The following is a 27,833-nucleotide window of genomic DNA, read 5'->3' on the forward strand; positions in this document are numbered from 1 at the left end:
ATTCTTCATAATGTTTATTAATTGTATGGTTTTCCTTTTGTTTTCAGGTGAGAGTATTTCTTTTCTAAAGATAGACCAAAGACCCACTTTTTTTCCTGAGTAATTCTGTCTCTTAATGAATGCTACTTAATCCATTAGGGTTCACATAAGTATTCTATCAAGATAGAAATTTAAAGTAAATGTGACTTCATTGATTTAAACTTGTAGTATTTTGCTTAAATTCATGTAATTTTTTTAATCCATAGAGTAAGTGTGGAGATTGTCAAACATGTTAATAAAATATTTGACAGTGTTTCAGTGAAGAGCTGAGGTCTAATGTCCTCTCTTCTTGAATCTGGACTGGCCCAGTGACTTGATTGAAAATCATAGCGTGCAGCAGACATTGTGTGACTTCTGAGACTAGTTCAGAAAAGGCTATACCTGTGGCTTCCATCTGATTCCCTTGGGCATTTGCTCTGGGACAAGCCAGATGCCATGTAAGAAAGTCCATTTCTCTGAGTCCACTTTGCTAGAAAGGCCGTGTGTAGACACTCTAGTTGGCAGCCATGGCAGATCTCCCAGCTTCCAGCTCGCATCAATGGCCAGCCACGTAAGTGAGCCGTCATGGATGCCCAGACCTGTGGAGGCTTGGCAGCAGCCGACTCTACATCTGACTGCAGCCTTGTGAGAGACCCCAAGCGAGGGCTGCCCAGCTTAGCCTTTCCTGAATCCCTGACCCACAAACTCTATGAGATGTGAATATGTAAACCAGAATACATATTGCTCTATACCACTGAGTTGCCTGATGATTTGCTATGCAGCAATAATGACCAGAACAAGTAGGTTCAATACATTGCATAGATCTGTTCTTACATGATGTGTTTTAAAAGATAACCATGATTTAAATAAATTACTTTATCTCAAAAAGCTAATCCAATGTTATTATTACCTTGTGTCTTAGTCTGTTTGTGCTGCTATACATAGCAAAATACCCAAGACTAGGTAATTTATAAAGAACAGAAATTCGTTTCTCACATTGCTAGAGGCAGGAAGTCTAAGATAAGGCACCAGCAGATTTGGTGTCTGGTAAGGGATTCTCTCTGTTTTCAGTATGGCACCCTGTTGCTGTATCCTTACATGACAGAAGGCAGAAGGGCAAAAAGAGCAAAAGGGACAAAAAAGGCTTCGCCAGTTCCCTCCAGCCCTTTTATAAGGCATTAATCCATTCATGAGGGCAGATCACTCATGACCTAATCACCTCCCAAAGGCCACACTTCTTAATACTGTTGCATTGGGGATTCAGTTTCAGCATGAATTTTGGAGGGCACACAAATCTTGAGGGGGATTATAGCACCTCCTGAGAATAAGTTTTAGAAATTAGTAATATATTATTCTAAGTATACATAAATAATGTGTGCTGATAATATAAACCATAAATTTATATCTTAACCAAAAAACATTTAATAAGATTATGGTAACGTAAAAATTAATGTGCTGAAGAGTTTAATTCTCCATGAATTATAAAATCACAGGCAGATACCATATAGTTTACATTTATTCAAAGATTCTAAGAGATTTTCTGTACTCATACTTTACTACCCAGAAATCAACCATTTTCCAGTAAGTTCAAGTTGGTGAGCTATGGTATAGAATTAGAACTTTTCAGGCTCTTGCTGAGAGCCTTTTATCTGTGTACATTTAAACTAGTATTTTTATTATAGAATTAATATATCCACATGCTCAAAACTCAAATCATAAAAAAGTAAAATGAAAACTCAGCCTCCCTGGCTCCTATTTTGTTTCAGTCCCACAGGCAACCCCTGATCACAGTTGCTGTTTTTACATTTTTAAGGTGGCTATGATAAAACTTAAAATTAAATTTTACACGTATTCCCCTTTTTCTTGATTTGTCAACTTTATAGAATATCTACTCTTGATTACCTGCTATTGTAAATGAGTAATTTCTTACATTTAGGTTACCTCCTATCTCCCTTTCTCCTGCTCTGCTTCCGGTTATGTATAATTTTCAGTTTAATGGTTATCTTCAGATTAATTGTTGCCTTTATAGCTTTAAATAATATACTTAAACATCTATTTCTTGATTTACCCACCCTGGCCAATATTTCTTACTCCTTGATATGAAAAGGGAAAAAATAAGAATACTCTTCCTTATATTAACTTTTCCTTGATTCATCGCTATGTTTTTATAAATCCATTGTTACTTTTATCTAAAAATCTGTTTTATTCTACTCTTGATGAATATTTGAATTATCCACTTTGGGATTATGAATAATGCTTCTATGAGCATCTTGCACTGTCTTTGGTGCACAAATGTACATGTGTTGCTAAGTCTGTAAACTGTGAGTTAAAGGCTGTGTGTATAATACCAGTTTTCAAATAGCTATACTAAATTATACTCAAACCAGCAGTATGAGACAGTAGGAATTCCATATCCTCATCAATAATTGGTACTGTTTGCCTTTTTCATTTTAGCTATTCTGATGGGTATTTTATGGTATAAAATTAGGTTTAATTTTTGTTTCCTTGAGGATTAAGGAGGTTGAGCACCTCTTCATATGTTTATTGGCCATGTTTATTTTATGAAGACTTATACAGATAGGTCTCTTGCCCATAATTGTATTGGATTTCATCCATCTCCCTCCTCTCTCTCATCACTTTGTAGATTTTCTTTATATATTCTCTGTTACAACCCTTTTATCAAAAACATGGGTTGTGGGTATCTGCTTGTGCCTTGCTCTTTTCACTCTCTATTTGGTAACCTGGGTGAATAGTTATTTTAAGCTAGTTCAGTCTATCAGTCTTTTCCTTTATGGATGGTGCTTTTATATTCTGTTAATATATCTTTCCCTATTCCCAAATCATAAGCATATTCTTTCCTATTTTTATGAAGTTGTATTATTATTTTTGTCATTTATTTTAAAATCTGTAATCTACCTGAAATTTATTTTTTTCTGTGGCATAATCTAGAGTTACATTTGTGTTTTTAAAATATATTTATACATAGTTCACTCAGCACCATTTATTTTTTATGGAGAAAATATAGATTTACTTATTACTTTCTAGCCTATGCTATTGTCCTTTTTTGCTATGATGCTAAGACCTATATTGTACTGTTAAATAGAAATGGTGACGATCTTCTCAATATTTGTAGAACATGTTTAGATTTTTGCCATTAAATATGATATTAGTTCTAAGTTTTTTAATAGATTCCGTATGTTAGGTTGAAGAAGGTTCCTTCTGTTCCTAATAGGCTGAGAGTTTTTAATCATGAAGAATGTTAAATTTTGTCAAATATTTTTTCTACATCTGTTTCTTTTGTCTGATAATGTGGTAAACTACATTAATGGATTTTTGAATGTTAAATCAAGTTTGCATTCCTGGTGAAAATCGATTTAATTAAGATAATATTATCTTTTGTATATATTGCTATGTTTAATTTACTAACAGTTGATTAAATATTTTTGCCTCTCTATTTATGAGTGTTACTGGTCCCTGACTTTCTTTATTGAGTAATGTATTTATATGGCCTAGGTTTCATGGTAATGCTAGTTTATATAATGTGTGGGAAAGTGTTCTCTTCTTTATTATGTCTGAAAGAGTCTTTGTAGGACTAGTTATGTCCTTCTCAACTGTTTGAGATGTAGTAATCTCGGCCTGGGGTTATCTTTGTTTCAAGATTTATAAATATATATTCGATTTCTTCATTTGCTATAGAGCCCTTTAAGTTCCATCTTTCTTATTGGATCGTTACTGGTAATTGGGTCATTCAAGAAATATGTCAATTTCATATAAATTGTCATATATTGGCATAAATAATAGAATTCCTTTGTTTTTCTATTATTGTCTGTGGAATCTGCAGTGGTGTTCCCTTTTTCATTCTTGACATTGATACAGTAGTCCCCCTTTATCCACAGGAAATACATTCCAAGATCCCCAGTAGATGCCTGGAAACACGGATAGGGCTGAACTCTATAGTATACTCACACACCTATGATAAAGCATAATTTATAAATTATGCACAGTAAGATTAACAGCACTAATAATAGAACAATTATAACAATGTGCTGTGATAAAAGTCATGGAAATGTGTGTTTGCTTTCATGCTTGTGTGCACTTTCTCTCTCTGTCTCTCTCTAAATATCTTCTTGTGCTGTACTCACCTGTTTTCAAACCTGGAAAACTGATAACGCAGAAAGAAAAACTGCAGATAAGAGGACACTACTGTAATTTATGTCTTCTCTCTCATTCTGTCTAGGTGTTTGTTAATTTTTTTCATCTTTTCAAAAAAAAATCAGTTTGATTTCATTGATTTTGTTTCCTGTTACATGTCCATGTTCCATTTTATTGGTTTCCATTCTTATTTATACTGTTTTCTTCTGCTTAATTGTTCTTTAGTTTTTTCAAGTGGAAGCTTAGATAATTTATTTTAGAGGAGATTAAATATCTTCAGGCCAATAAATTTGAAGCCTTTGCTTTAATGGGCAACATATTACTAACTAAGCCTCTTCCAAGAAAAATCGAAGGCCTAAATTAGAAGCATAATCTTAAGGGAAATTACACCAAAAGTTAAAATATATCTTTTTTTTTTTTTTTTTGAGACACAGCCTCGCTCTATCGCCCAGGCTGGAGTGCAGTGACGTGATCTCGGCTCACTGCAACCTCTGCCTACTGGGTTCAAGTGATTCTCCTGCCTCAGCCTCCCAAGTTGCTGGGCTTACAGGTGCACACTACCATGCCTGGCTAATTTTTTGTATTTTTAGTAGAGACAAGGTTTCACCATGCTGACCAGGTTGGTCTCGAACTCCTGACCTCATGATCTGCCCATCTTGGCCTCCCAAAGTGCTGGGATTACAAGCGTGATCTACTGTGCCCAGCCAAAATATATCAATTTTTTTAAAATAGGAAAAGGTACTAGACTGTTATATAGTAATATTCTTCCAGATCTTCAAAAGATACATAACCTCAGTAGCATAAAAGTGGTTTTAAGAATAGAAAAAAAAAGAGGAAATAACTTTCCAAGTTACTTGGAAATTCATCTAGTCTTAAACTAAGTAAGAATGGTATGAAAGGATGAACAATAGGCTGATTTCACTTATAAAAATCAGCATCATGGTAGAGAAAGGGCCAATTATGGTTTTAAAAACCTAAACACCTTCCTGACCATACCCTGTCTTTGATTTTAATATTATTTGTGCCTCTTCTCTTTCATTTCTTTATGTTTATCAGTCTTACCATTGACTTTTCTGTTTGATTCTTCTTTATTTTTTTATTTTCATTTTTTGAGGAAACAATTTTTGCCCTCAAAATTAATGATTTCAAATGTGGCTGTATTTTCTATTTTATTTCTTTGTTTTTTTATATTCATGTCTTCTTTTCATTTCTTTAGGCTTATTTTTTAGTGTTTTCAACACTTTATATGGTTTAGAAACTTTTTAACATCTTTATGATTGAATATTTTAAACATACACAAAAATAGATTAGTATAATGAACCTCCATGTACCCATCAGCTAGTTTCCATAATGAGCAACACATTGCCATCTTGTTTATTTTCCCATTTCATAATTTTACTTTAATACTGCAAAGCAGCTTCCCAACATCACGACATTTATATATAAATACTTCAGTGTACATCCCTAACAGAAACTCTTAAACAAAATCACTGTGTCATCATTCCATCTGACAAAAGTAGTGAATAATTCTTTAAATATCACCTAATACTTTGTCCATATTAAAACTTATTCAAATATCTCAAAAAAAATCTAAGGATCAGTTTCTGTGCAATAGAATCTAAAATGCACCTACACATTGCTTGTGTCTATTATGACTCTTTGCATTCTTATTGTATAATTGTTTTTCTATTTTTTATCTTAATTTCTTAGAATTTAGTGAAAAAACAGATTTTTATATATAGAAAACAATCCTGGAATTAGCAGATTGCTGCCTTATGGTATCATCTAAATTGTTTCTTCATTCCCTGAATTTTCTGTAGTTAGATCTAGAGGCTTGATTGGATTCAGGATAATTCTTTCAGCAAGAATATTTCATAGGTGGTGCTTTCAACTTACTACTTATTTGAATCCCTTTGTAAGGAACATGTCTTATTGCTGCACAGGGTTCAGATGATAGCCACCCAATCCTTCCTTTGTATAATTCACCATCACTCTTTCATTTGATGTTTTTATCACCTATTGCAATCGTTCTCTTTTAAAATAAACATTTAATTTTTAAAATGTTGTTATGTAACTTCTTATACATTTCTACATATTTCTAAATTTTTATTGTGACTTTCTCTGTTATGTATGTTGTCTAGGTAACATACTTCCTATAAAGTTTCCTAATGTGCAGTGGTGAGGTTTTTGCTCGTTTTTAGTTTTCTTTTTGTTATCGATCTTAATTGCACTGTGGTCAGAGAACAAGATGTAAGATGTGTATTTATGGGCTCTTTAGTGTCTATTCAGGTTGTTTTATGTCATAGTATATGGTCATATTTTTTCTCTATATGTTCCTTTCCTTATAAGAATAAATAATAAACTTTTTCTCTATATATTCCTTTCCTAATATGTTTCATGTATGCCTTTGCTTTAAAACATTATTAGATGCCACTTTCTATGTTCATTTGAAGATTATACCGAAGTTTCTAGCTGTTCTGCTTAAATACCTGATATCCTTTAGTCTGTAGTAGCTGGCAGTTATTGAGAGTACATCAAAGTCTCCATTATGATGCTGGATTTGTCAATCTCCTTATAATTGTATCCCTCTTTTATATTAGGAGGCTACGTTGTTAGGTGCGTAGGTTGGAATTTATTATATCTTTCTCTGGATTGTTCTTTTTTCTTTATGTAATTAATGACCTTTTAATTCCCTAGTAATATTTTATTGACAGTCTTTTGTCTGATATTAACATAGTAGTACAAGTTTTTTTAAGTTAGTACCTACTATTGTATCTTGCTGCCTTTCAATGTTGTCATATTTAGATATGACTCTTAGCTAAAGATAAGAGACATTCAGTGATCACTGGTTTTATTTTTTTTAGTTTGAGAATCTCCGTGTTTCATTATTTCATTTTAAAACATGGAAAATCTTTAGAACTTTTTTCTTAAAAAGAATAGACCCTTGTTCAAACAAAATACTTTTAATTAAAAATTGAGTTTATTTTTATGTAAAAATTGTTGCCATTATAAAGCATTCTTTCATATTAAATTATAAATTATCCATGATATGATTTTTTCCTTTAAACGAGAAATGTATACATTATCATTCATTGCTTTTCCTTGACATTTATGTATTTTAAACAATAACCATTGGGGTTTTCACCTTCTTTGTACTTTTTATCTTAAAGTTAGCATTATTTAAATTATTTTAGGTATTTTCCATCAAATTATTGACCCTAAAACCTTTAGTGCTATTTTTATATTCAGTATATATTTACATTTTAATTATATTTGAAGGTATTTAATTTTTGTATTCATTTGAGGAATGAAATACAACAATATATTTTTCATTTTATCATATTTATGAATGACTGGGTTGCACTGGTGCAAATTATTATCATTCTGATACATTATGTAAGGCTGTATCTTCCAAAGTAAGCTTTAAAATGTGCTCAGAATTGTTCATTGCAGAAAGGAACCTTGGGAGAGTGCTGGGAAACAATAAAAGGTCAAGTTTAATGCCTTCAAGAACTTGTGGTGATGCTGTTGCTAGCAAGAACATACTGCTTTATTAGTTGCATAGCTTTATTAATAGGTGCAGTTTACTACCACTCAGTATAGTTTCCAGCCTTTCAAGTGAAGGAGAGCTGGCTTAATTAATTATGGCATTTCTAATCTCACTTAATTTGTTATTTTAGTGAAGCCTTCAACAAGCCCTACTGGTTTTTCCCCCAGGTGACAGTAAATATTACAGAAATAATACACTTTACAAAATGGGTATTGAAGTGCACCTCTTTGGAAAGCCATATAGTGCAGACATATTTATATGACAGGAGCATTCTAAATGGGATCTCATGTGGCCTCTTTATTTTCCATGAAGATGCACATAGAATATGAAAGGGCGTAAACATGTGGCTTATGTGGGAGCAATTACAAAGGTCTCTTTGTATTTCCTAAGTCCAAAGGCATCCATTCACACCTAGTTCTGCATGGTTTCAGTTGCTTCTCTGTCAATTTTTTTCCTAGTGCATATGATTTGAAAACTGTAGTTACTGTGACAGTATTTTGGTTATTAGATATTTTTGTTATGGTTTTAAAGTAATTAATCCCTTGCTACTTTATACGTTTCATGACAGTGGTGGAAGAAATGGGGGGAAACCTTTGGAGGCACTCCTGAAAGAATGGAGAGAGAAATTAATCTCCAGTCAACATAGGGTCTAATGCAGTTATAAGAGAAGCAAAGATTTAGGGCCAGCCCCCTGCTCCACCACCTCTGTCAATTCACCACTGGATGACTAAGCCCACAGGGGTGGGTGTGACTCATCTGCATATCCAGCCCCTAATAAATCAAATTGTGCAATTCAGGGAATGTGGCAATTGAAAACCAGATGCTTAGACCACTAAGCCATCCCTTGTGGCACATCGTAAAGCATGGTGTTGTAAACACAGCAGATAATTGAAATTTAGATTTTAGATACAGGCACTGTTAGCAGCCCTCCTCTAGCCTTCATTGCTGAGAGTCTTCCAAGTGTGTTTAACAGCTCATATTAAGGCAACTGCTGTCAAAATTAATTAAGCATTTTTATTTTTTCATATTTTTTTAAACTTCTTTGATGAGGAGAGTATTCATAATACAAACAAAAGACAGGCGTCTGAACTTAAAAGTACATCCAAACTGAATACGGAAAATATTCTATAGTTTGGGAAATAAAGTTGTGAACTCCCCATTTGGTTTCTTTCAAGTTTTTGCTTTAAACAAAACACAGGTTTTTTAAGAAAAAACCTTGCTACTCCATTGATTAAAACTGTCATCCTTCTTTGTCCATCATATAATGTACTTTCCATAAATTAGCTGCTTCACTTCTTTTTATACCAATCAAATTACAGTGGTCCTTAGGCTTAAGTGGGTCACAGGACTTGGCTTCTTATAACCCTCAAAGCCCCTTAGCTTTTTATAAAAGCCATCAAGCATGCCATTTGATCTGTACATTTTCTGTTTTTTTTTCTTGCTGTCTTCAATATTATGGACAAAATTTGGAATATTTTAGTAGGTTGTCTACATTTTATAAAACCTGTTTTTGTAATGAGACTGTTACAAATGAGAGTAATGAATGCAATAAAGTTAAGAATTTGTTGAAATGATATTACCTTATTCAAAAGTAGATAGAGTAAAAGTAAAAAGTCTATGAAGAGTGGTGGTTTGAATTGGGCAATCAACCTGGGATGAATGTCACCATTTCATCCGTGTTAGTATTAGGCATTTCAAATGGCAAAATTATATCACCAATAATATTATTTCAAAAAGGAAAAACAGCTCTACCAGGCTTGAAGTGACCCTGACCATCATAGCTATTCAGACAGAATGGGTGTTGTATCATTCCATGTGAATATCGTGTGTTGATCGGAAGTCATACCAAAAAAAATACTTAAAGTGCATCTTCTAATGTGACAGTGTAATCATAAGGACATCAGAGTTAAGCCAATTATTCTAGTTCACAGCAGTTTTAAATTGAAAGCTATTTTTGTGCAATGGCATCTAGATGAATGTGATTCTCAGAGACAGGTAAATAGTGTCAGGCTCTAAAGATTTTGCAACTGTGATCCAAATGATGACTGAGTTCCCGCAGTGAGGCCATAACTCATGGGCACTCACCAGTCTTTCCAGTACTGAGAAGTCATCATTAGCACCCTAATGGAAACTGAGGATCATGATAGAAACATACTCAGTGATGCATTTGACAGCTGTACAGAGTAACTTCTTTTAGAGGGAAGGATTAAAATTTGACAGAGTTTGAGCATAAATAAGGAAATAAATTAAGATAAGACTAGATCTAGATGCATGAGCACATTGAGGATTGAATTATTCAATCCAAGTGGACAGAAAGAAAATAAATAGATTGTTATATTTCTTTTTTAAAATAATAGGGTAAAATGTGATAAGCTGGGCTTGGGGGGATGATTGAGTTGCTTTGAAAAATATTGGGAAAGAAAACCAAGCAGTTTTGCTCTGTTTTAAACCATTTGGACCATAGCCACAAAATTCAGAGGAAGAGAAAACTATGTTAAGTAAAAATCAACCCTCAACTTTCACTATGTTCGGGCAAAACTCTGGGAACAGTGAGACAAATTCATGTCACATTAATGAAGAGAGTTACTGACTTACACTGTCCCCTTTCTATTCCTTTGTATGTCTTTCTGCCTCCTGGTCTCAACCTCTTTGTGTCAATAATAGAGATTTATGGGAATGACTGCCAATCATAATGCAAAGTATATAGAATGGTGCAACACTTATGACTGTCTTTTTTTTTTTTGAGGTGGAATCTTGCTTTGTCGTCAGGCTGGAGTGTAGTGGCCTGATCTCGGCTCACTGCAACCTCTGCCTCCCGGGTTCAAGTGATTCTCCTGCCTCAGCCTCCTGAGTAGCTGGGATGGGACTACAGGTGCCCGCCACCACACCCAGCTAATTTGTTTTTGTATTTTTAGTAGAGACAGGGTTTCACCGTGTTGGCCAGGATGGTGTCAGTCTCTTGACCTCGTGATCCACCTGCCTTGGCCTCCCAACGTGCTGGGATTACAAGCATGAACCACCATGCCCGGCCTGCAGTGAGGCCATAACTCATGGGCACTCTCTTTTTCTTTTTCTTTCTTTTTTTTTTCTTTTTTTCTTTTTTTGTTTGTTTGTTTGGAGATGAAGTCTCGCTCTTGTCCCCTAGGCTGGAGTGCGATGGCATGATCTTGGCTCACTGCAACCTCCGCCTCCAGAGTTCAAGCGATTCTCCTGCCTCAGCCTCCTGAGTAGCTGGGATTACAGGCACCTGCCGTCATGCCAGGCTAATTTTTGTATTTTTAGTACAGACGGGGTTTCACCATGTTGGCCAGGCTGGTCTTGAACTCCTGACCTCAGGTGATCCACCCACCATGGCCTCCCCGACTCTCTTTTTCTGCAAGCGCTTAATCCTTGGGCTTACTCATAAAATATGTGCCACCTTGATAGGGACATACCTGACCATCTGACTGAGGAGGGCAAAGTAGGAGGTCAGCAAACAAATTGCATGCCCTGGCTCCTTTCACTGTCCATGGCACTTCAGCCTAGTGATGTACACCAAGTACCAAACAACCAGTCATTTCTCTGTTTTTCCTTTCTGGTGAGATGGCAAATCTGAGTCCAAAATCTCATTGATTCTCCATTTCCTGAAGTCAAGGGTAGGACTGAGTCAATTATTTTGTTCAACTTTTTTGCGTCCAGTGGATGTCCTAACCATTACTGTTTCTGTATGCATGTACTTCAGTCTTTAAGAAAGAATGAAAACCAGGTTTTTTTCTTTATTGTCATATCTGTAATTTGCTCCTTTCTCAGAGGAAGGTCATCCACAGAAAATTAACCAATATGTTTGATTCTATAGAACTATCATTTTTGCGTCCAGTTGCCATTCCTTCTGAAGAGCTGTTAAATGCAGTGATTTTAATCTGCTTTGATTGCCTCACAAGTGAAGAGGTCATTTGCTGTATTTTGTAGAGGTGCATCAACGGAGTGCCCTCAGCTACAGAATTATTTCCCTTGTAACAAGAAGAGAAGAGCAAGGTTTACATCACCACTGTGCTTAAAAACTCTTATCTGTCAGGAAGCATGTGCTTTTCTGTGCAACCCTGGGAGTTCCTTAAAAGTGTGAGGTTGCATCACTGATTAGATATGGCGGAGTGATTGGGCATAGTGCTGTGGGAGAAACCTTAATGTAACTGGAATGAAATGAAAATCTCTGTTTTGTTCAGACCAAGGGAAGGTTTGATTAAAAAGATTTCCTCTTTTTCATTTGGGACACTGTTTTGTTGTGTCATGTGGCATTAAGTAAGTGATCTGTTACAGGTTTGAAACATAACTGCTTCATGTATGTTTTTAACCATTCCTTGCTATTATTCTCATAACATATTAAAAATACAGTTCAGGAAAGATCCAAATATTTACAACAGTTTCTCTGGGGTTTGTTATTTCTGCATGCACTTGTGAAAAGGAGTGCTGGCCCACATTCCTCTGCTAGGGAGTATGGTGCTGCAGTCAGCTTCACAATCAGATGGCAGGTTGGGTAAGTTGGTTTACTCACTCAGTCAGTTAATATGAGTATCCACTATAAACTAAGCCAATAAAACTCAGGCAGACAACCGGAGGTGTTTTTATATGGCTTTCTTTCTTCCAACTTTGTACGCTAGAAGCCAGGTCAGTCTTCATGAGGATTTACTGAGTGTAGATACTGTGCTCTTGGAGCCTCTTGGGAGTGGAAGTGGAGAGAGACGGGCAGTGATGCACATGCTATGGGAAAAGATTGGCCCATTAGTGTGGGGAAGTTCTTTATGAAGCTGGTTTGTAGCTCTTAGGCAAAAGCAATCAGAATGTGTAAACAGTCGGCCAATTTCATCCTCTACCAGTTTTCATTGCATAAGATTTTGGCCCCAAACAATTGCTCAACTAACTACCCATTTGGTGAGTCTGAATGGGATTCAAGGATTAATCCAGAGATGATATTTGGATTAAATCATCACTGTCTAATAGAAGCAGTTATAAATATGTAAATTAAGCAATCTGATTATAGTACACCTTGGCTGCTTCTAGTTATTCTAGTAATTGTCTATGCAGGGTTAGCGGAAGAGATTTAAGCATTAGAGGCTGAAGTTTTTCAACCCCAAAGTAGCCAACAAATGGAATAGAAGTTAAGAACATAAGACCTTTAGTACTTATGGATTCAACATTTGAAATCATATACACATAGTACATGTAAGCCAAAGGCCCAGAGCTTGTAATAATTCATAATTTTGCCGTGGCACAAACTGCATCATTTACACTGGGAGGTTTGTATGTGGAGTGATGTATTTTCAAAGAGGCTCCAGAAAAGATCGCGGCATTGGCGACCTCTCACTTTTCTGCACCTTCTCGGGGAAATAGATGAGGAGGGTGGCCATTAGAATATCATCCCCACATTCACTCAGGCTTGTTGTTGTTGTTTCTAGCAACCACCACCTCTCCTATTTAGATATGGTCCCATAGAGCTATCACTATTTAAGGATGTGTCTGCAAAAACATTTATCATCATCTCAGTGCTACAAGTCTCTTACAATTCTGTCAAAGATATGGGCTTGGATTAGCAGCTACATATCAGTTCTTATCTTACACTTGGAATGGGGGTGAGGTTAGAGAAAGAATAGCAGTGTGTTTGGGATCTTGCTGGTGCTCAGTTGAGTTGAATTATAGAACATGCAAAGGGGAACAGTAGACGGGCCATTCATTAGTATCTTCTCTCCAGCTTCTGTGCTCCTTACTCCCCAGAATGGACTCTTCAGAGCAAAAAGTGTATACATTTTTTCATCTCTGTATCTCCAATGCTTAGCACTGGAGCAAAGGGGACCCTCAATAAGGGCTTGTGAACTGAATGATTCCTGTTTTGCTATGGGTTTGCTAGCCCTGTTATTTCTCATTTGATGATATAGTTTTGTTGAATAATGAGCGTTACCCAAAAACCTTTCCCTTGAATTCCCGTGTTCAATTTTGCTTTTGATTACAGAGTTCCTAAAGCAGAAGGCTACTAGAGGGAGAAGGTACTGAGTGAGGTCAAGGTGTAAGATGCCTGTGGACATGGATGTCACCCAGGGTGATACTAAAAGATAAGGCATGAGAGAGGGAGAAAATATTAATTAAAATGATGGAGCAAGAGGAAGTGCTGAAGGACCAACTTGGAGACTGTCAGGTGTGGACAATGAAAAGGGAATAGTAAAGCAGCATGGGGCAGCTTCCAGAGGAGGAAACAGGAAATTCTTATCTAGAAACAGCTCCAGGATGATAGTGGGCAGCATGAAGAAAATGATCATGTCTCACTTCATAGGGTTGCCGAGGAAGTGGTTTCTTTGGGGAAAGTTTATTGTCATTTACATCAAGGTAGCAGAGACAATACTTAAGGAAGTTCTTGAGCTTATGAAAGAGTTCCAGGGCATCCTAGAAACAGAGGAGGAGAAGGGTTTGGAGGTACTTGGGAGGTGATGCACCAATGAAGGCTAAGGAAATGCCGAAAGAAGAAAGAGCAATGGAAGAGGACAGTTGCCCCAAGAGTTGTTTCTACCTTGACCCACGATTAAGTCTAAAGAAAAGAGATAGCTGGAAGAGGAGAGGAATATTGAGCAAGAGGTTCAAAACAGATTTTCTGAGATGGTGGGCCTTGCTTGCAGTCTTGCCTCAAGTGTAAGGTCCCCATGCTGATCAACAATCTCTAGTCTGTAGGTTCAGGATCTGGAGGTTTCAGCATGGAAGTTTCCTTTCTCAGCTGGTGAGAATGTGATTAACTCAAGCTTCCAGCGATTGTGGAACTTAGTTGGTTTTAAATATTGGTTTAAATATATTTTATAAATAATGAAAGTCATTTTAAATTACATTATAATAAATAAAATATAGGTGCATATATAAAGAAACATAACCAGCCAGGTACAAATCAGTGCATTCTCTTTTACTTCAATTATGTCAATCCATAAATAAAGATTAGCTTTCAATTGCACTTTAAATTCTCTTGCCAGAGATGCCTCTGGCAATGGTTCCAGCTGGCTGGCAACTTCGAATGCAGAGACAGTATCATATTGTCATATTCATCTTTGAATCCCCCCAGAGTCCAGCACAATACTCTGCACATGGAGTCTAGCATAATACTCCAGACGTCATAAATATATATTCTATTGAAAGTTAACTAAGACCCTTTAAGGAAAAGGAACAGATTTGTTTACCCAGTAAACCCCTTGTAAGTAGAGTATATGTTGTATTTCAGTCCTGTGCTAAGTGACAGGGATACCAAGATGGATGAGACTCATTCCCCACCTCAAAGCTCTCAGAACCAAGCAAGGCAGACAGACCTGTAAAGAAATCTTCACCTACCCCGAGATCAATGAATGCCATAACAGAGCTTGCACATGGCATGAAAGTGGCACTGAAGAGGGAGATTGAGTCCATGAAGAGTGTTCAGGGAGAAAGTGGCTCATACTGAGTTGGGTGTGAAGGGATAGATGGCTGGATATTTGCCAGGCAAGCAATGGTATTCTAGAAAACTGGTGTATCTAGGTATGTGTTGAGCATCTCCCCTTTGCCAGGCACTGTTCTAAGCTTTGGGGATATATTTGTGAACACAACAGATAAAAACCACTGCCTACCTACTTGGAGCTTACATTTTAGCTATTGATGACCAATAGATTATTTTAATGGGACAGTGCATCCGTCTACCTCTCAAGCACTGTAAAGTTTTAAGTTTAAAACATTTGTATTTAAATAGAAATGCATGGTGGTTTCCTTGTGTGATCAGAATATATTCTGGTCTGGCTATAGCTACTTTTGCAGAGTCTCTCCTAACTCTTTGTTGTGTTTCTACCCTTGCTCAAAAAACAAACAAACCTTTTGCTGACTGCTGCCCATGACTACAGCTGCTCTCAGCAGTTCAGACCTCTGCACCTCATTTCAAGCTGTGTTTCCACATGCTGTAAGAACCCACGATGGTGTAGCCGGCTCTGGATCACCCTACTTCTCTCCATACAGTTGTCTTTGACTCTTCTGCTGTTCCTCCTTCTTCACATAAGTCATGGTAAGGATTGCTTCAAGTGCCTCTTAGGTTGTCTGAAGAAAACCCTTCCCCAAATTGTTTATTTTCAGTAGGTCTTATAAGCTGTGAAATTGTTTTTTGAAACTAGAGGCTTCCAATAAAGATGTCACAAAGTGAAATGCAAGAATGACAAAGTGAATGGCGAAATGATTGTGTAGGAAGATATATGGAGGTCATAGGAGAGCAACAGATGCACATGGCAAAGTCAGGAAGGTTTGAGTCTGGGTGAGAAGAGGGTGAAATGCTTATAGACGATAGGCAATAAAAAAGACCTTTTCAAGAAGTCCTTGAACTTGCCTTATTCATGAACTAAGATGGCTTGTCAATGCGGTTCTCTATCTAATAGTTATAAAAAATTCTTTAACACAGTTTTGGCTTCCTAAATTTTGAGATTTTTTTTTTCTAAATGTACTACCAAACTAAGCACACATACGAATAAGTGTGCTTTTCTTTTCTTTTCTTTTCTTTTCTTTTCTTTTCTTTTCTTTCTTACCCTGTTCATGACACAGCTATGGAATTGGTCTGTGGATTAAAAATTTTCTGCAGCACATTTTCATCCTGAAGATTTTCGTCGTGAAGACCAGCAGGGAAGTATGCTTGTGTTGGCATGCGTGAAATGCCTGTTTATATAAACAATTGCTTTAATAGTGTGACCTTTTATCTCTACTCTCTCTGTTCCAAACCTGGCTTTTGTATAGCTTTGCATCAGTGTATATGGGATATTTACTAGAGCCAAATTTGATTGAGATGTATTTCAGCCAGCAAAATGAAAGTGGTTAAGGTAGAAATGCTTGGTAATTGCTGAATTATCCCAACTTCCTTAAGTTTTTTCTATTTACCAGCTTTAGGTGATGATTTGGAGTTACAAATGAAGCCCTAGTACCATATAAATGTCCATTTTGACAGACCTGGATTCTAAATATTTGAGAAGATGGTATAGTTTAAATAGATTAAATGAAAGAAGGATGTTTATGATACCTTTGATCATACATTTTATGATTTAGCATGATCTGAAGTAGACCTTGTGGAAATTGCTGTTTTTCAATATCTTCACCCTTTCAATAATAAACAACATTATCTTTGTGTATCGAAGCACTGGGCTTAAGCAGTTTTAATATATTTAATGATATAGGAAAACTAGGGGAAAATTAGCTATAACTGAATGTGGGAAAGAATCCAATTATAAATAGAAATTATGATTATAAACATGTTTATATCAGTCTTGTATTTGAAAAAATTGTTTTCCACTCTTTTCAGCACTTTTGAAATGTGTTATTTGAATATGAGAAAGAAACAGTGAACAATAAAGGAGGGGTTGCAGAATTACCTTGTTGAACTTCTAAACTTCTATGGCTCTGAAGATTTTAAAGCAGCCTTTACTTGAACATATTTGTGTAGGGAGAAGTGCACCCACTGGTGTTAGCCTTATGTTGAAAGATTAGCAGAGCAGATGAAATGTTGATCTTGACATCAGTAGTTATTTTCATTTCTGATACCTTGATGAGATGGATGAATGTGTTTGGTCCACTCAAATCTCACAAACGAAACAGAATTCCCTCTCTACCCACCATCACCTCTGCCTTTTTTAAAAGCTCACAGCTGTCTTTTGACACCTGGTATCAGCTTAAGTCAACTTTTACACATTTCTACCAAAAATAAGCAATAAAACCAAACACAAACAAAAAAACTCCAGCAGGTAAAGGGTATAATTTTAAAGAACTTTATTATAAAAATTTCACTGGTCTTTTAAAATCTAAAGAATACTGAGAAATCTTAACAATGAACTCTAACTGTGCTGATTATTAGCAATGAGAAGAAAAGAAAATATCCAAGAAAAGATCATAGGAAAATAAAAAAGAAATAGGGGTATAGAGAGAAGGTTTTGGTTTTATTTCAGGTATGCTTCATGCCATAGATTTATTCCTCAAAAGTTGTATAGAAATTAATATGTTAAGAAAGTATAAAAGTGTTATCTATTCTGAGAGTGCTTCTCAAGGGAAGCTCTCCAAGAAAACATTTGGTCAAATGAATACCTCTTAATTGATCTGTTGGGGAATTTTTATATGTATGTTTATTCAGTTGGAGTTTGCCTGCCTTAGTATTTGGTGCATTATGACATTTTATGCTTGGAATGGACCTTAAAAATCTTCTTATCCCCAATATAAAGAAAATAGAAGTGAGGGCCAGGAGGTGATGTGTCTGGTCACCAGACAAAGCAATGATGAACTTATATTAGAATCTGTGTCTCTTTTGTGTTAGACCAGAATTCAGTTACTGTATCTTGATCTTCACTCATTTTAAATTTATTTTTATTAAACCTATGAAAATCATTCAGCATCTCTTGCAGACACACCAGATGAAGAGAAGGTGTGGCCAACCCTGATTATATTGATTATCAATGGGATTTAGCCTCTGTAGCACATAATCCACAACTGCATAATCTCTGTGAAAACAGTCCATTGAAAGTTGTAGACTTTTAGTGCATTTTACAAAGTTCAGAACTGTTTACACTGAGTCCAGTTTTATCCCATATGCATTCAGGTAATTTATCCACATGGCTTAGTGTGTGTTTGTGAATGTGCATGAGCACCCTGTGTGCATGCTCTCCATAAGCCAAGGATTTGAGCCAGTCATTTAATGTTAATGATTTTACCTGCTCCCAGGATTAGCAAGGGACTAGTTAGTAGAATATTTATGATCTAATCGTATTCCAAAAAAGGTTTTTTTTAATTTTAAAGATGCAATTATTAGAGCATAATCTCTAGAATAATGAAAAACTTGATAGTCTTTCATATAAATAATTTCTCTGTTTGTTTCATAATATGGTATCTTTTCCTTACCCTGTTTGCCTGAAATCAACAACTAAGAGACATTACAAGGTAAATACAGTTAATGTGCTTGCTTTCAAAACTAAGTCTTAGGAAACGGGGGTCCCAAGAAATTTTGGTTCTTTCTTTGACCTTCAGTTTCTTCTTCGACAAGATATTCATCTTTTTGTCTTGCATATGTTCAGGTATGAAATTGGAATAGGAGTGCCAAGAAATCCGCTAGATTGTTGTGGATATACATCTAGTTATATGTGAAATAGTTTGAGATCTTTGAAAGAAAGGTAAAGTATAATGAAGACATTATTATAGGTTTTTTGTTGCTGTCATTAAAAAAAGAATCCATAACATAAGTAATAAGGTCAACATTCCTTAAGTCAGCAAGTATTTATTGTGGTGCACAGAAAGAACACTGAACTGAGTATCAAGAATCCTAGATTCTGGCTTTGTCACTAACACAACATGTAAAAGGAGACCAGTCATTTCAGCTTTCTGCGTCTGAGTTTCCTTAGCTATAAAATGGGTGAACTGGCTTCACTCATCAACACCATCCTTCCCAGCTTAGTTAATAATTTTAGGATTTTTCCTGAGTCTCAGATCTGTACTAGCTACTTTAAGGCAGTGGTTTTTGAAGTGTGGCTCCTGGACAAGCAGCATCAGAAACTTGTAGACGCTCTGGACTCACCCTAGACCTACTGCAGCAGAACTTCAAGCATTGAGTGCGGGGCCCAGCAATCTAGGTTGTCACAAAACTCCAGGTAATTATTCTGATCCACGTTAAAGTTTGAGAACCACTGTTAGACATAGAAATGAATAAAACACAGTTCTTCCTAAGCAGCTTTTAATTTAGCACTTTTATATCTCTAATTGTCATGCCACTTTCTGGCTATGTAGGTGTAAAATCTAGTGGCGTGTGTGTGTGTGTGTGTGTGTGTGTGTGTGTAGTAAATTATAGGCATATTAATTGCTAAGACGGAAACATTTAGGGATGGTATCTTTGAAGTCAACTGAGAGATTTCCAATGGCAAGGCATTTCCAAAGGCATAAAAAATATATATGAAGTTTGAAAATAACAGTGTTTAACAATCAAATTGCATGTTAATTTCATGTGTGCTTATCAAATACAGTTTGTTTTACTTTAGCACAGATATTTTTGTTCTGAAAAGTAAAAACAAATATTCTGGAATTATGCCCAGAATTTTAATTTTAAAATTTACATTATGATTATGTATGAGCACCAGGCACATAACCTGATGTTCAGATCCTCTCTGTATAATGTTTCTATTACTCTTATTCTAACATTCATGTGCATTTTCAAAAGAAACTTGCAGTTGACTTTTCAGAATGCAAATCTTGTTTTTAAATGCACCTGAGTTTTTAAAACATAATTCAGCTGCAGTTAAATTTTATGGGCAAGTGGTTTCCAATGTAGCTAAAATTCATTGAGGGGGAAAAATCATGGCCATATATGATCACCTGTAAATCAGAGGGAGATACTTATTGATAGACAGGACCGCTATTTCAGTTCTCATCTGAGAGATGAAAAACTGAGCAATAAAACTACTTTTAATTTCATTTTGTAGCTACACTAGACCAGGGAAATTCAATGAGAACTTGGGAATGCGATGAGCATTCTCTTCCAAAAAAAGTATCAATAGCGTTAGGTTTCTTTGGACATGTATAACCTAGTGATGCTTCATAATGAATACACGTTCTTGTATGAAATCAGTGACTGGTACTAACTGTGAAATATGAAATGATAGCCTGGTACTGATACCGTAATCACCCCTGGAGAGACTGTTGCCCCTCTTGGTGCCTGGCCCCTTTCATCCAGCCTGTAAGCACTTGCAGTTGTTAGCGCTAGTGCTAACCAAATGTAAACACCTTTACTTTCCAGCTGTTGCTAATTAGTTTGGGAATAATTATAGAAGTGTTGATTTTAAAGCTAAAAATAGTGCGGTGATGTTTAAATCCAACTCATTTTGGCTGTCAGAAATGCTCCCGTGATCCTGAAAGTGTTGCTAAAAACGTTCGCTTTTAAAAAAATTGTAGTAATTAAACTTGTCTGTTGTGAGAGCCACATATGATCTGCCTGTTCCCTGCTCTGATGAAAGTGGTAAAGGGCAAACTTCTTAAAGGTGTCTGACCAGTTGGCAGGACACAATCTCCTGCTGAACTTTATTTTAGACAGCAAAGCCTTGTCATTTGAGCAAAAGAGAAGATAAAATTTTGAAATAGCTCTATACCTTGTATTTCATACAGCTGATTATATCCTTCTATGTTAACATTAAAAATAGAAATCGTAAGAATTATATTAATAAAATTAATTATAGAGCGTCCAAAACCATTATGTTTTCTAGAGGCAAGTTTGAGGATTTGAAATCACATAATTAATATTGTTCAAACCTAAAGCTGAAGAAATATGGTAGCTGTTTGGCATCAATTGTTTATACCTCTGATTCTTCATAATCAGGGTTATTTTTCTACCTTTCCTTCCAAATTTAAAAGTCATCTTACAGATTTTTCTCAAAGTCATTTAAATAAGCAATGAGGAAAAATATATTTTCATTTTTAGACGTGCAATTTCATGACTCTTCATTTTACCGTGTAATTTAGTGAAGGAAAAGCTTAAGTATTCTTAACTTATCATTTGTCAGCTATTTTGTAATTTTTGGAAAAAATGATTTTATGTACCCTGTTAAGAGGTAAACTGCCTTGTTGGTAAGTATCAAAGCACCGCACAGCTACAGTGTTGCTGAAGTCAATTTGAAATTGGCTTTATGTCCTTATAGGATGCCCTAAGCATCTGTCTGCCTGCCCCATCTTCAGAGAATATCAAAGAATTTTGTTAGTGCAATATATGGAAATGATCTTGGCAAGTGATAAACACTGCTCATTAGTTGAGATGATAAACTATAGTTACTACCCCTTTTTGATAGCTTCGGCAAGGGAAAGTGTTTTTGATATTATCTTAATAATAATAGGAGATATAAGTCTGTGAATGTATATTCTTTTTAAAGTCTGTAATCATTGACATGATTTCTCCAAATGTGTAGTCAGTTCAGAATTACCCTTGAGCAGATTATGACATTGTATTTGGCCCAATATTGCTTTCAAATTGTAAGTGATATTTCCATATACTCAGAGAATTAAGTATCTTGTTGATATGAATAGAATCTTTACTTGCTATCTTACTGGAACTAGATGAAAAATTCATTTTTTAATCTTGCATAATGTTGATTTGAGCCAGAAAGTATGTTATTTTTCTACCTTGTTAGGGATCAACAAGAAAGTTCCATTTAGAGTATGGTGCAGAGGCAACAATAATGATATAAAACTTTATAGCAAATATCAGTTTTTTTCTTTGACACTCTGAGGATACATCCCATACAGAATTATAAAACTAAAAAGAATATTTATTTTAATTAACTGTCACTGTTAACTGTTCATGGATTGAGAGACTTTATGATGGTTAGATTGTGATACTCTCCAAATTGATCTATATATTCAATGCAATCCCTAGCAAAAATCCAACTGTTTTTTTTGCAGATATTAACAAACTGATTCCAAAATTAATATGGAAATGCAAGAGACCCAGCATAGCCAAAGCAATCTTGAAAAATAAGAACGAATTTGGAAGAATCACACATCCTGATTTCAAAATTTAGTACAAAGCTACAATAATTGACTGTGTCGTACTGACATAAGAATAGACAGGTATAGATCAATGAATAAAATACAATTGAGGATCCGGAAATATACCCTTACATTTTTGGAAAATTCATTTTCTTTAAGGGTGTCGAGACAATTCAATGAATAAAAAAACAATCTTTTCAATGAATGATACTAGCACAACTAGATATCCACATGCAAAGAATGAATTTGAACTCCTTCCTCACACAGTGTGCAGAAATGAACTCAAAATGATAATAGGCCTAAATGTAAGAGCTAACACTGTATAAGATTCTTAGAATAAAACAAAGGTGTACATCTTTGTGACCTTATATTAGACAATGTTTCTTAGATACAAAACCAAAAACACAAGCTACAAAAGAAAAAATAAATACATTGGACTTCGTTAACATAAAAAACTTTTGTGCTTTAAAGGACACATGAAGAAAGTGAAGACAACCCAAAGAACAGGAAAACATATTTGTAAATCATATATTGGATAAGAAATTTGTATATGGAATATTTAAAGAACTCTTTACAGGTCAATAATAAAAAGACAAATAGACATTTCTCCAAAGAAGATACACAAAGGGCCAATAATCACAGGGAAAGAAGCTCAACATCATTAGTCATTACAGAAATGTAAATCAAAATTACAATGACGTATCACTTTATACCCATTAGGATGAATACAATAAATTAAAATTAAAAATGAAAATAAGCTGTGGCAAGTCTATGGAGATTTTATACCCATTAGGATGAATAAAATAAATTAAAATTAAAAATGAAAATAAGTTGTGGCAAGTCTATGGAGATATTAAAACCCTCATGTATTGCTGGTAAGAATGGCAAATTATTCAGAATTGTGGGAAATAGTGCAGCAGTTCCTCAAAATGTTAAACATATAGTTACCATATGACCAACAATTCTACTCCACAGCGTACGCCAGAGAACAGAAAGCATATGTTCACACAAGAACTTGTACCCAAATGTTCATGGCAACATTATTCATAATAGGCAAGAGTGGAAACAACCCAAATGCTCACCAGCTGATGAATGGATAAACTTAGTGTGGTATATCCATAACGTGGAATATTGTTGGGCCATAAAATGGAGTAAAATACTGATATATGCTACAACATGGATGAGCTTTTGAAAACATTATTCTAACTGAAAGAAGCCACAAGTCTTATGATTCTGTTTATATGAAATGTCTACAATAGGCAACTCCTTTGAGACAGAAATTAGATTAATGATTGACAGGGCCTGTTGGGGAAGGGGAGGATGAGGAATGACTGCTAATGGGGTTTGAGGTTTCTTTTTGGGGTGATAAAAATGTTCTGACATTAGTTGATGATGGTTACAAAACTCTGAATATACTGAAAACCACTTAATTATACTCTTTAAAATGGTGACTCTTATGTAAATTACATATCGATAAAGCTGTTGTAAGAAATAAAAATGATCTTAAGGCAATCCTTTAGATGACTGTAGCTGCAGCCCCACAGACATGGGGCTGCAAACTTACAAGCGATCCAACCCTAGAACCGCCTAGCTAAGCTACTTCTAAATCTCTGGCTCACAGAAACTGTGAGAGATAATAAATGTTTATTTTTTTAATTTATTAAGTTGTGGGATAATTTATTATACAACATTAGAAAATTAATACAATGAGCTCTTGGTGTTATGTGCTTGATATATAGAGAAGCAGACACAAATTCATTCCTGTGTAAGAGAAACAGATAAGAAAGTTAATGATTTTGGCAAAAATGAGGTCATCAAATATCCTGACATACATGATAATCACAGGTTCCAATATTATGTTAAATTATCCACCTAAGTATTTTTGTAACCCGCCCAACCCTGTCTCCACTTATCTGTAAGCGTATATCAAGCCCTTCATAATAATATGAATGTTTGAGAGCTTTCAAAAACAATCGTCTTTTAAAATTTGGTACCTTAAACCATGAAGTGTTCTTTAGCCTTATGGAAATTCTTTCTTATCTACATGAAAAGGAGAAAATTAATTTTTTAAAAGTCTAGCGTAGACCAAGTGTTTCACAAAACTACCATCCCCTGCATGAAATGTTGCTACTCAATCTAAAAGTGAGAGACTTTTTTTTAACTCATTTCACTACAACAAAGTGCTTCTGTTGCAGTTATGTCTTACTTTCTTTAAAATAATAACCTGGCTGGGCGCGGTGGCTCACGCCTGTAATCCCAGCACTTGGGAGGCCAAGACGACCAGATCATGAGGTCAGGAGATTGAGACCATCCTGGCTAACACGGTGAAGCCCCATCTCTACTAAAAATACAAAAGCAAAATTAGCCGGGTGTGGTGGTGGGCACCTGTAATCCCAGCCACTCGGGAGGCTCAGCCAGGAGAATGGCATGAATCAGGGAGGCGGAGGTTGCAGTGAGCCGAGATCATGCCACTGCACTCCAGCCTGGGTGACAGAGCTCAAAAAAAAAAAAATAAAAATACATTTTTTTATTTTTATATTTATATTTTATATTTATGTAAAATAAATATATTTTATATTTATGTAAAATAAATATATTTTATATTTATGTAAAATAAATTTATTTTATATTTATGTAAATAAATTTATTTTATATTTATGTAAAATAAATATATTTTATATTTATGTAAAATATATTTTATATTTATGTAAAATAAATTTTTATTTATGTAAAATAAATATGTTTTTATTTATGTAAAATAAATGTTTTTATTTATGTAAAATATATTTTTTATTTATGTAAAATAAATATTTTTTATTTATGTAAAATAAATATTTATATAAATTATATAAATAAAATATTTATAGATATATTTATTTATCTGTCTCAAAAATAAAAATTAAAAAAAGATAACCTAATTTACTTATGTCCGGCCTCTTAAGCTCGTATGTTGTCTTTCTTACTCTGTTGGAATAATGCATTCAGATGCATAAATGCTGTTTATAAGTGTGGGTTTTTGATAATGGGTCTTTCTATATCTGGTTTGTTGCTTTGATGAAACCAGAGTCCACGTGTAACAATAGTTTATTGTGACTCCACTTATGAAGAGACGGGTATCCACAGGATTCCCTGTTAGGGAACAGCTCTGAGCCCTAATGTCTTTTGTAAGGAAGCAGCAGCATCAGGCGTGCTTTCTAGAATCCATCCTCTCCTCTGCTTCTCTGGGTAACATCCAATACAACTTTGCCACTGTCCTGGAGTACAGGGCCTCTCTGACTCTCTAACCTTTCTGTAGTGGGAGCCTGTTTACAATTTTAGAAATTAAATAGGCAATTTGAATCTCTCTCTGAAGATTATCCTCAGAGTCAAATTTCATGACAAAGTAAGAGTTCTGGATTTCTTCTTCCTGCAGTGTTTCTGCCTGACTTTGACAGAGGTGACTTTGCCAGGCAATGTTTTTTCATGGATTTTGCTTTTCTTTATATTTTAATGTTGTGAGGGGCAAGCAAGTACGTACCTTAAGGCTAATATATCACCATCTGTCACCAGAGCCCCCCCCTTTGGTATTCTTTTCCTTTCTGGTTTAAAACACTCAATCCCAAAAGCCTATGGCTGAGTAGCAAGAAGCTAAATGTATTCCAAAGCTCTTAACATATTGCGTTGTGTAGATGACCCATTTGAGCATTTCAGAAACCAAACAGGAGAGAAAAGAACATTGAAAGCACCGAAAAGATTAACACCTGCTTCCAGTTTTCAAAGAAATTAGAGCATACTGTATATATCCAGCATAAAGCGGTTTACTCTCCCATATTGGGATATTTTATTCAGATTTTCAATTCAATATGCACAGCATCACATGCTTATGACTTTGTTTCACTATAGGATTCCACGCAGAACTTGGAAGACAGAGAAGTTTTGAATGGTGTACAGACAGAACTACTAACTTCGCCAAAAACTAAGGACACATTGAGGTATTCTCTTTATGCAGATAAGAATATCTGATTTATTTCAATTTGATGTGTTTTTTAATAGTTTATAATTGTTCTTACTTTACAAGAAAGATCAGGATAAGTAGAATCATGGAGTGAAGCATGTCCCAAGTCTAACAGTTACTTAATTCTTCTTTTCTAGTGTTTTCTTCATATGAGAACTTACTGACAAACATATATACAAATGATCCTTAATCCATCCAATACTCTTCTGTACCCAGGATTTCTGAAATACTTTTTTCCCTCCTCAAACAGCAATTTCAAATGAACATTTCAGAGGTCATTGTGGTGGTTTTACTTTGACTTTAGCTCTTTGAAAGCACCAAATCCTAGCCACTAGACCAGCGGGGTACCCTAAATTTAGCTCTTTGAGTGCTACTTTGTATTGTGCTTTAACACCCTTGTGATAGTTTACTTGATGAAATAAAATGAACCCTGTCTATCAACCAGGGTTTTTCATGTTCTTAATGAAGGCAACTCATTTGCTGTCAGTGGCTGCCATGTTTCCCAGTACTTTCTTTGCTTTGCATTGATTCCCAGTTCAGCTCTAGGTAGTGCCTGGGTTCATATCGCAGCTATGCCTCTTTACTAGTCCTGTGAGCTTAGACAAGTTACTCATTTCTCTTTCTCTTAGTTTCTGGTCTGTAGAATGGAAATAGTATTAAAATCTTATTCAGAGGGTTAGTATGGGTATTAAATGAGTTAATACATGTAGACCATTTTGCACAGTGTTATGGTTAGGATAAATCCTGTGAGTGTTTCCTGCTGTTTCTACTACTATCGTTAATATCACATCATCTCTATTATTGTCCTAATCATCATTTTGTTTAACGCACTTCAAATTTGGCATAAGGAAAATAATTTCATATTTAATAGATGGTTACTTCAGCATTAGGTAAAGCTACTGAAGTTTATAATTATTCATGCAGTTGACATATTCCTTTCATTTAGTCCAAACAATTAACATGAAATTAGCTTTTTAAAAACATAGGTCATCATCCTTTGTCATGTGCTTTACTGTATGGATTCTCCTCAAACTTATTTATAGCCACGTGAGCATAGTTACTCTTTATTTAGATTGTTTCTTTGACTGATGAGCTATACGGTATTAAAAATTTGATGGAAACTAGGCTAGGTGGTGCCTGCCTATCATCCCAGCTACTTGAGAGGCTGATACAGAGGATCACTTGAGTGCAGGAGTTCGAGTCCATCTTGCAACATAGGGAGACCCTCTCTCTCTCTGAAGAAAAAAAAAAAGGCAGGGGGATATGGGGTAGGGACTAATAGAAAATCTTCAAGCACCATCTTTTCAGAAACTTAATAAGATTATCTAATTATGTCTACCTCCAGAAACTAATAAGATTGTTTCTGGAGGTAGACATAATGATTGTAATGCTCTTATTCTATTTGGCTTTAATTTCACTTATTTCAGTGTTAGCTCTTTGAAAAGTTTGTTAATATCTTGTCCAAATGCTATGTGAATAGCATCATAGAGTCAACATTAGTTTGGTTTATGGCTGTATGAACAAATTAGCCAAGCTTTCTTCAGCTACAGGGAATTGAGAGAAATGGCGTATAGGAACTTAAAAATATATATATTCTTTTATTTATTT

At 35.2% G+C, this 27,833-nt stretch overlaps 1 protein-coding gene across 5 annotated transcripts in view; it reads left to right on the plus strand.

Moving 5' to 3' along the window:
• PARD3B (par-3 family cell polarity regulator beta) overlaps positions 1-27,833 on the plus strand; it is a 1,084,399-nt gene that overhangs the window by 542,850 nt on the left and 513,716 nt on the right. For 4 of the 5 annotated variants that reach the window (XM_063695123.1, XM_019022741.4, XM_019022742.3 and 1 more), the window contains one exon: positions 26,114-26,202. In XM_063695123.1, coding sequence (XP_063551193.1) covers positions 26,114-26,202 — 89 coding nt within the window. Of the gene's footprint in view, positions 1-15,629; positions 15,753-26,113; positions 26,203-27,833 lie in introns of those variants that run through there. The other variant, XM_055379488.2, reaches the window with a different exon arrangement.

This window comes from Gorilla gorilla, chromosome 11 (genome assembly GCF_029281585.2).
Source record: "Gorilla gorilla gorilla isolate KB3781 chromosome 11, NHGRI_mGorGor1-v2.1_pri, whole genome shotgun sequence".
NCBI classification, from domain to species: Eukaryota; Metazoa; Chordata; class Mammalia; order Primates; family Hominidae; genus Gorilla; species Gorilla gorilla.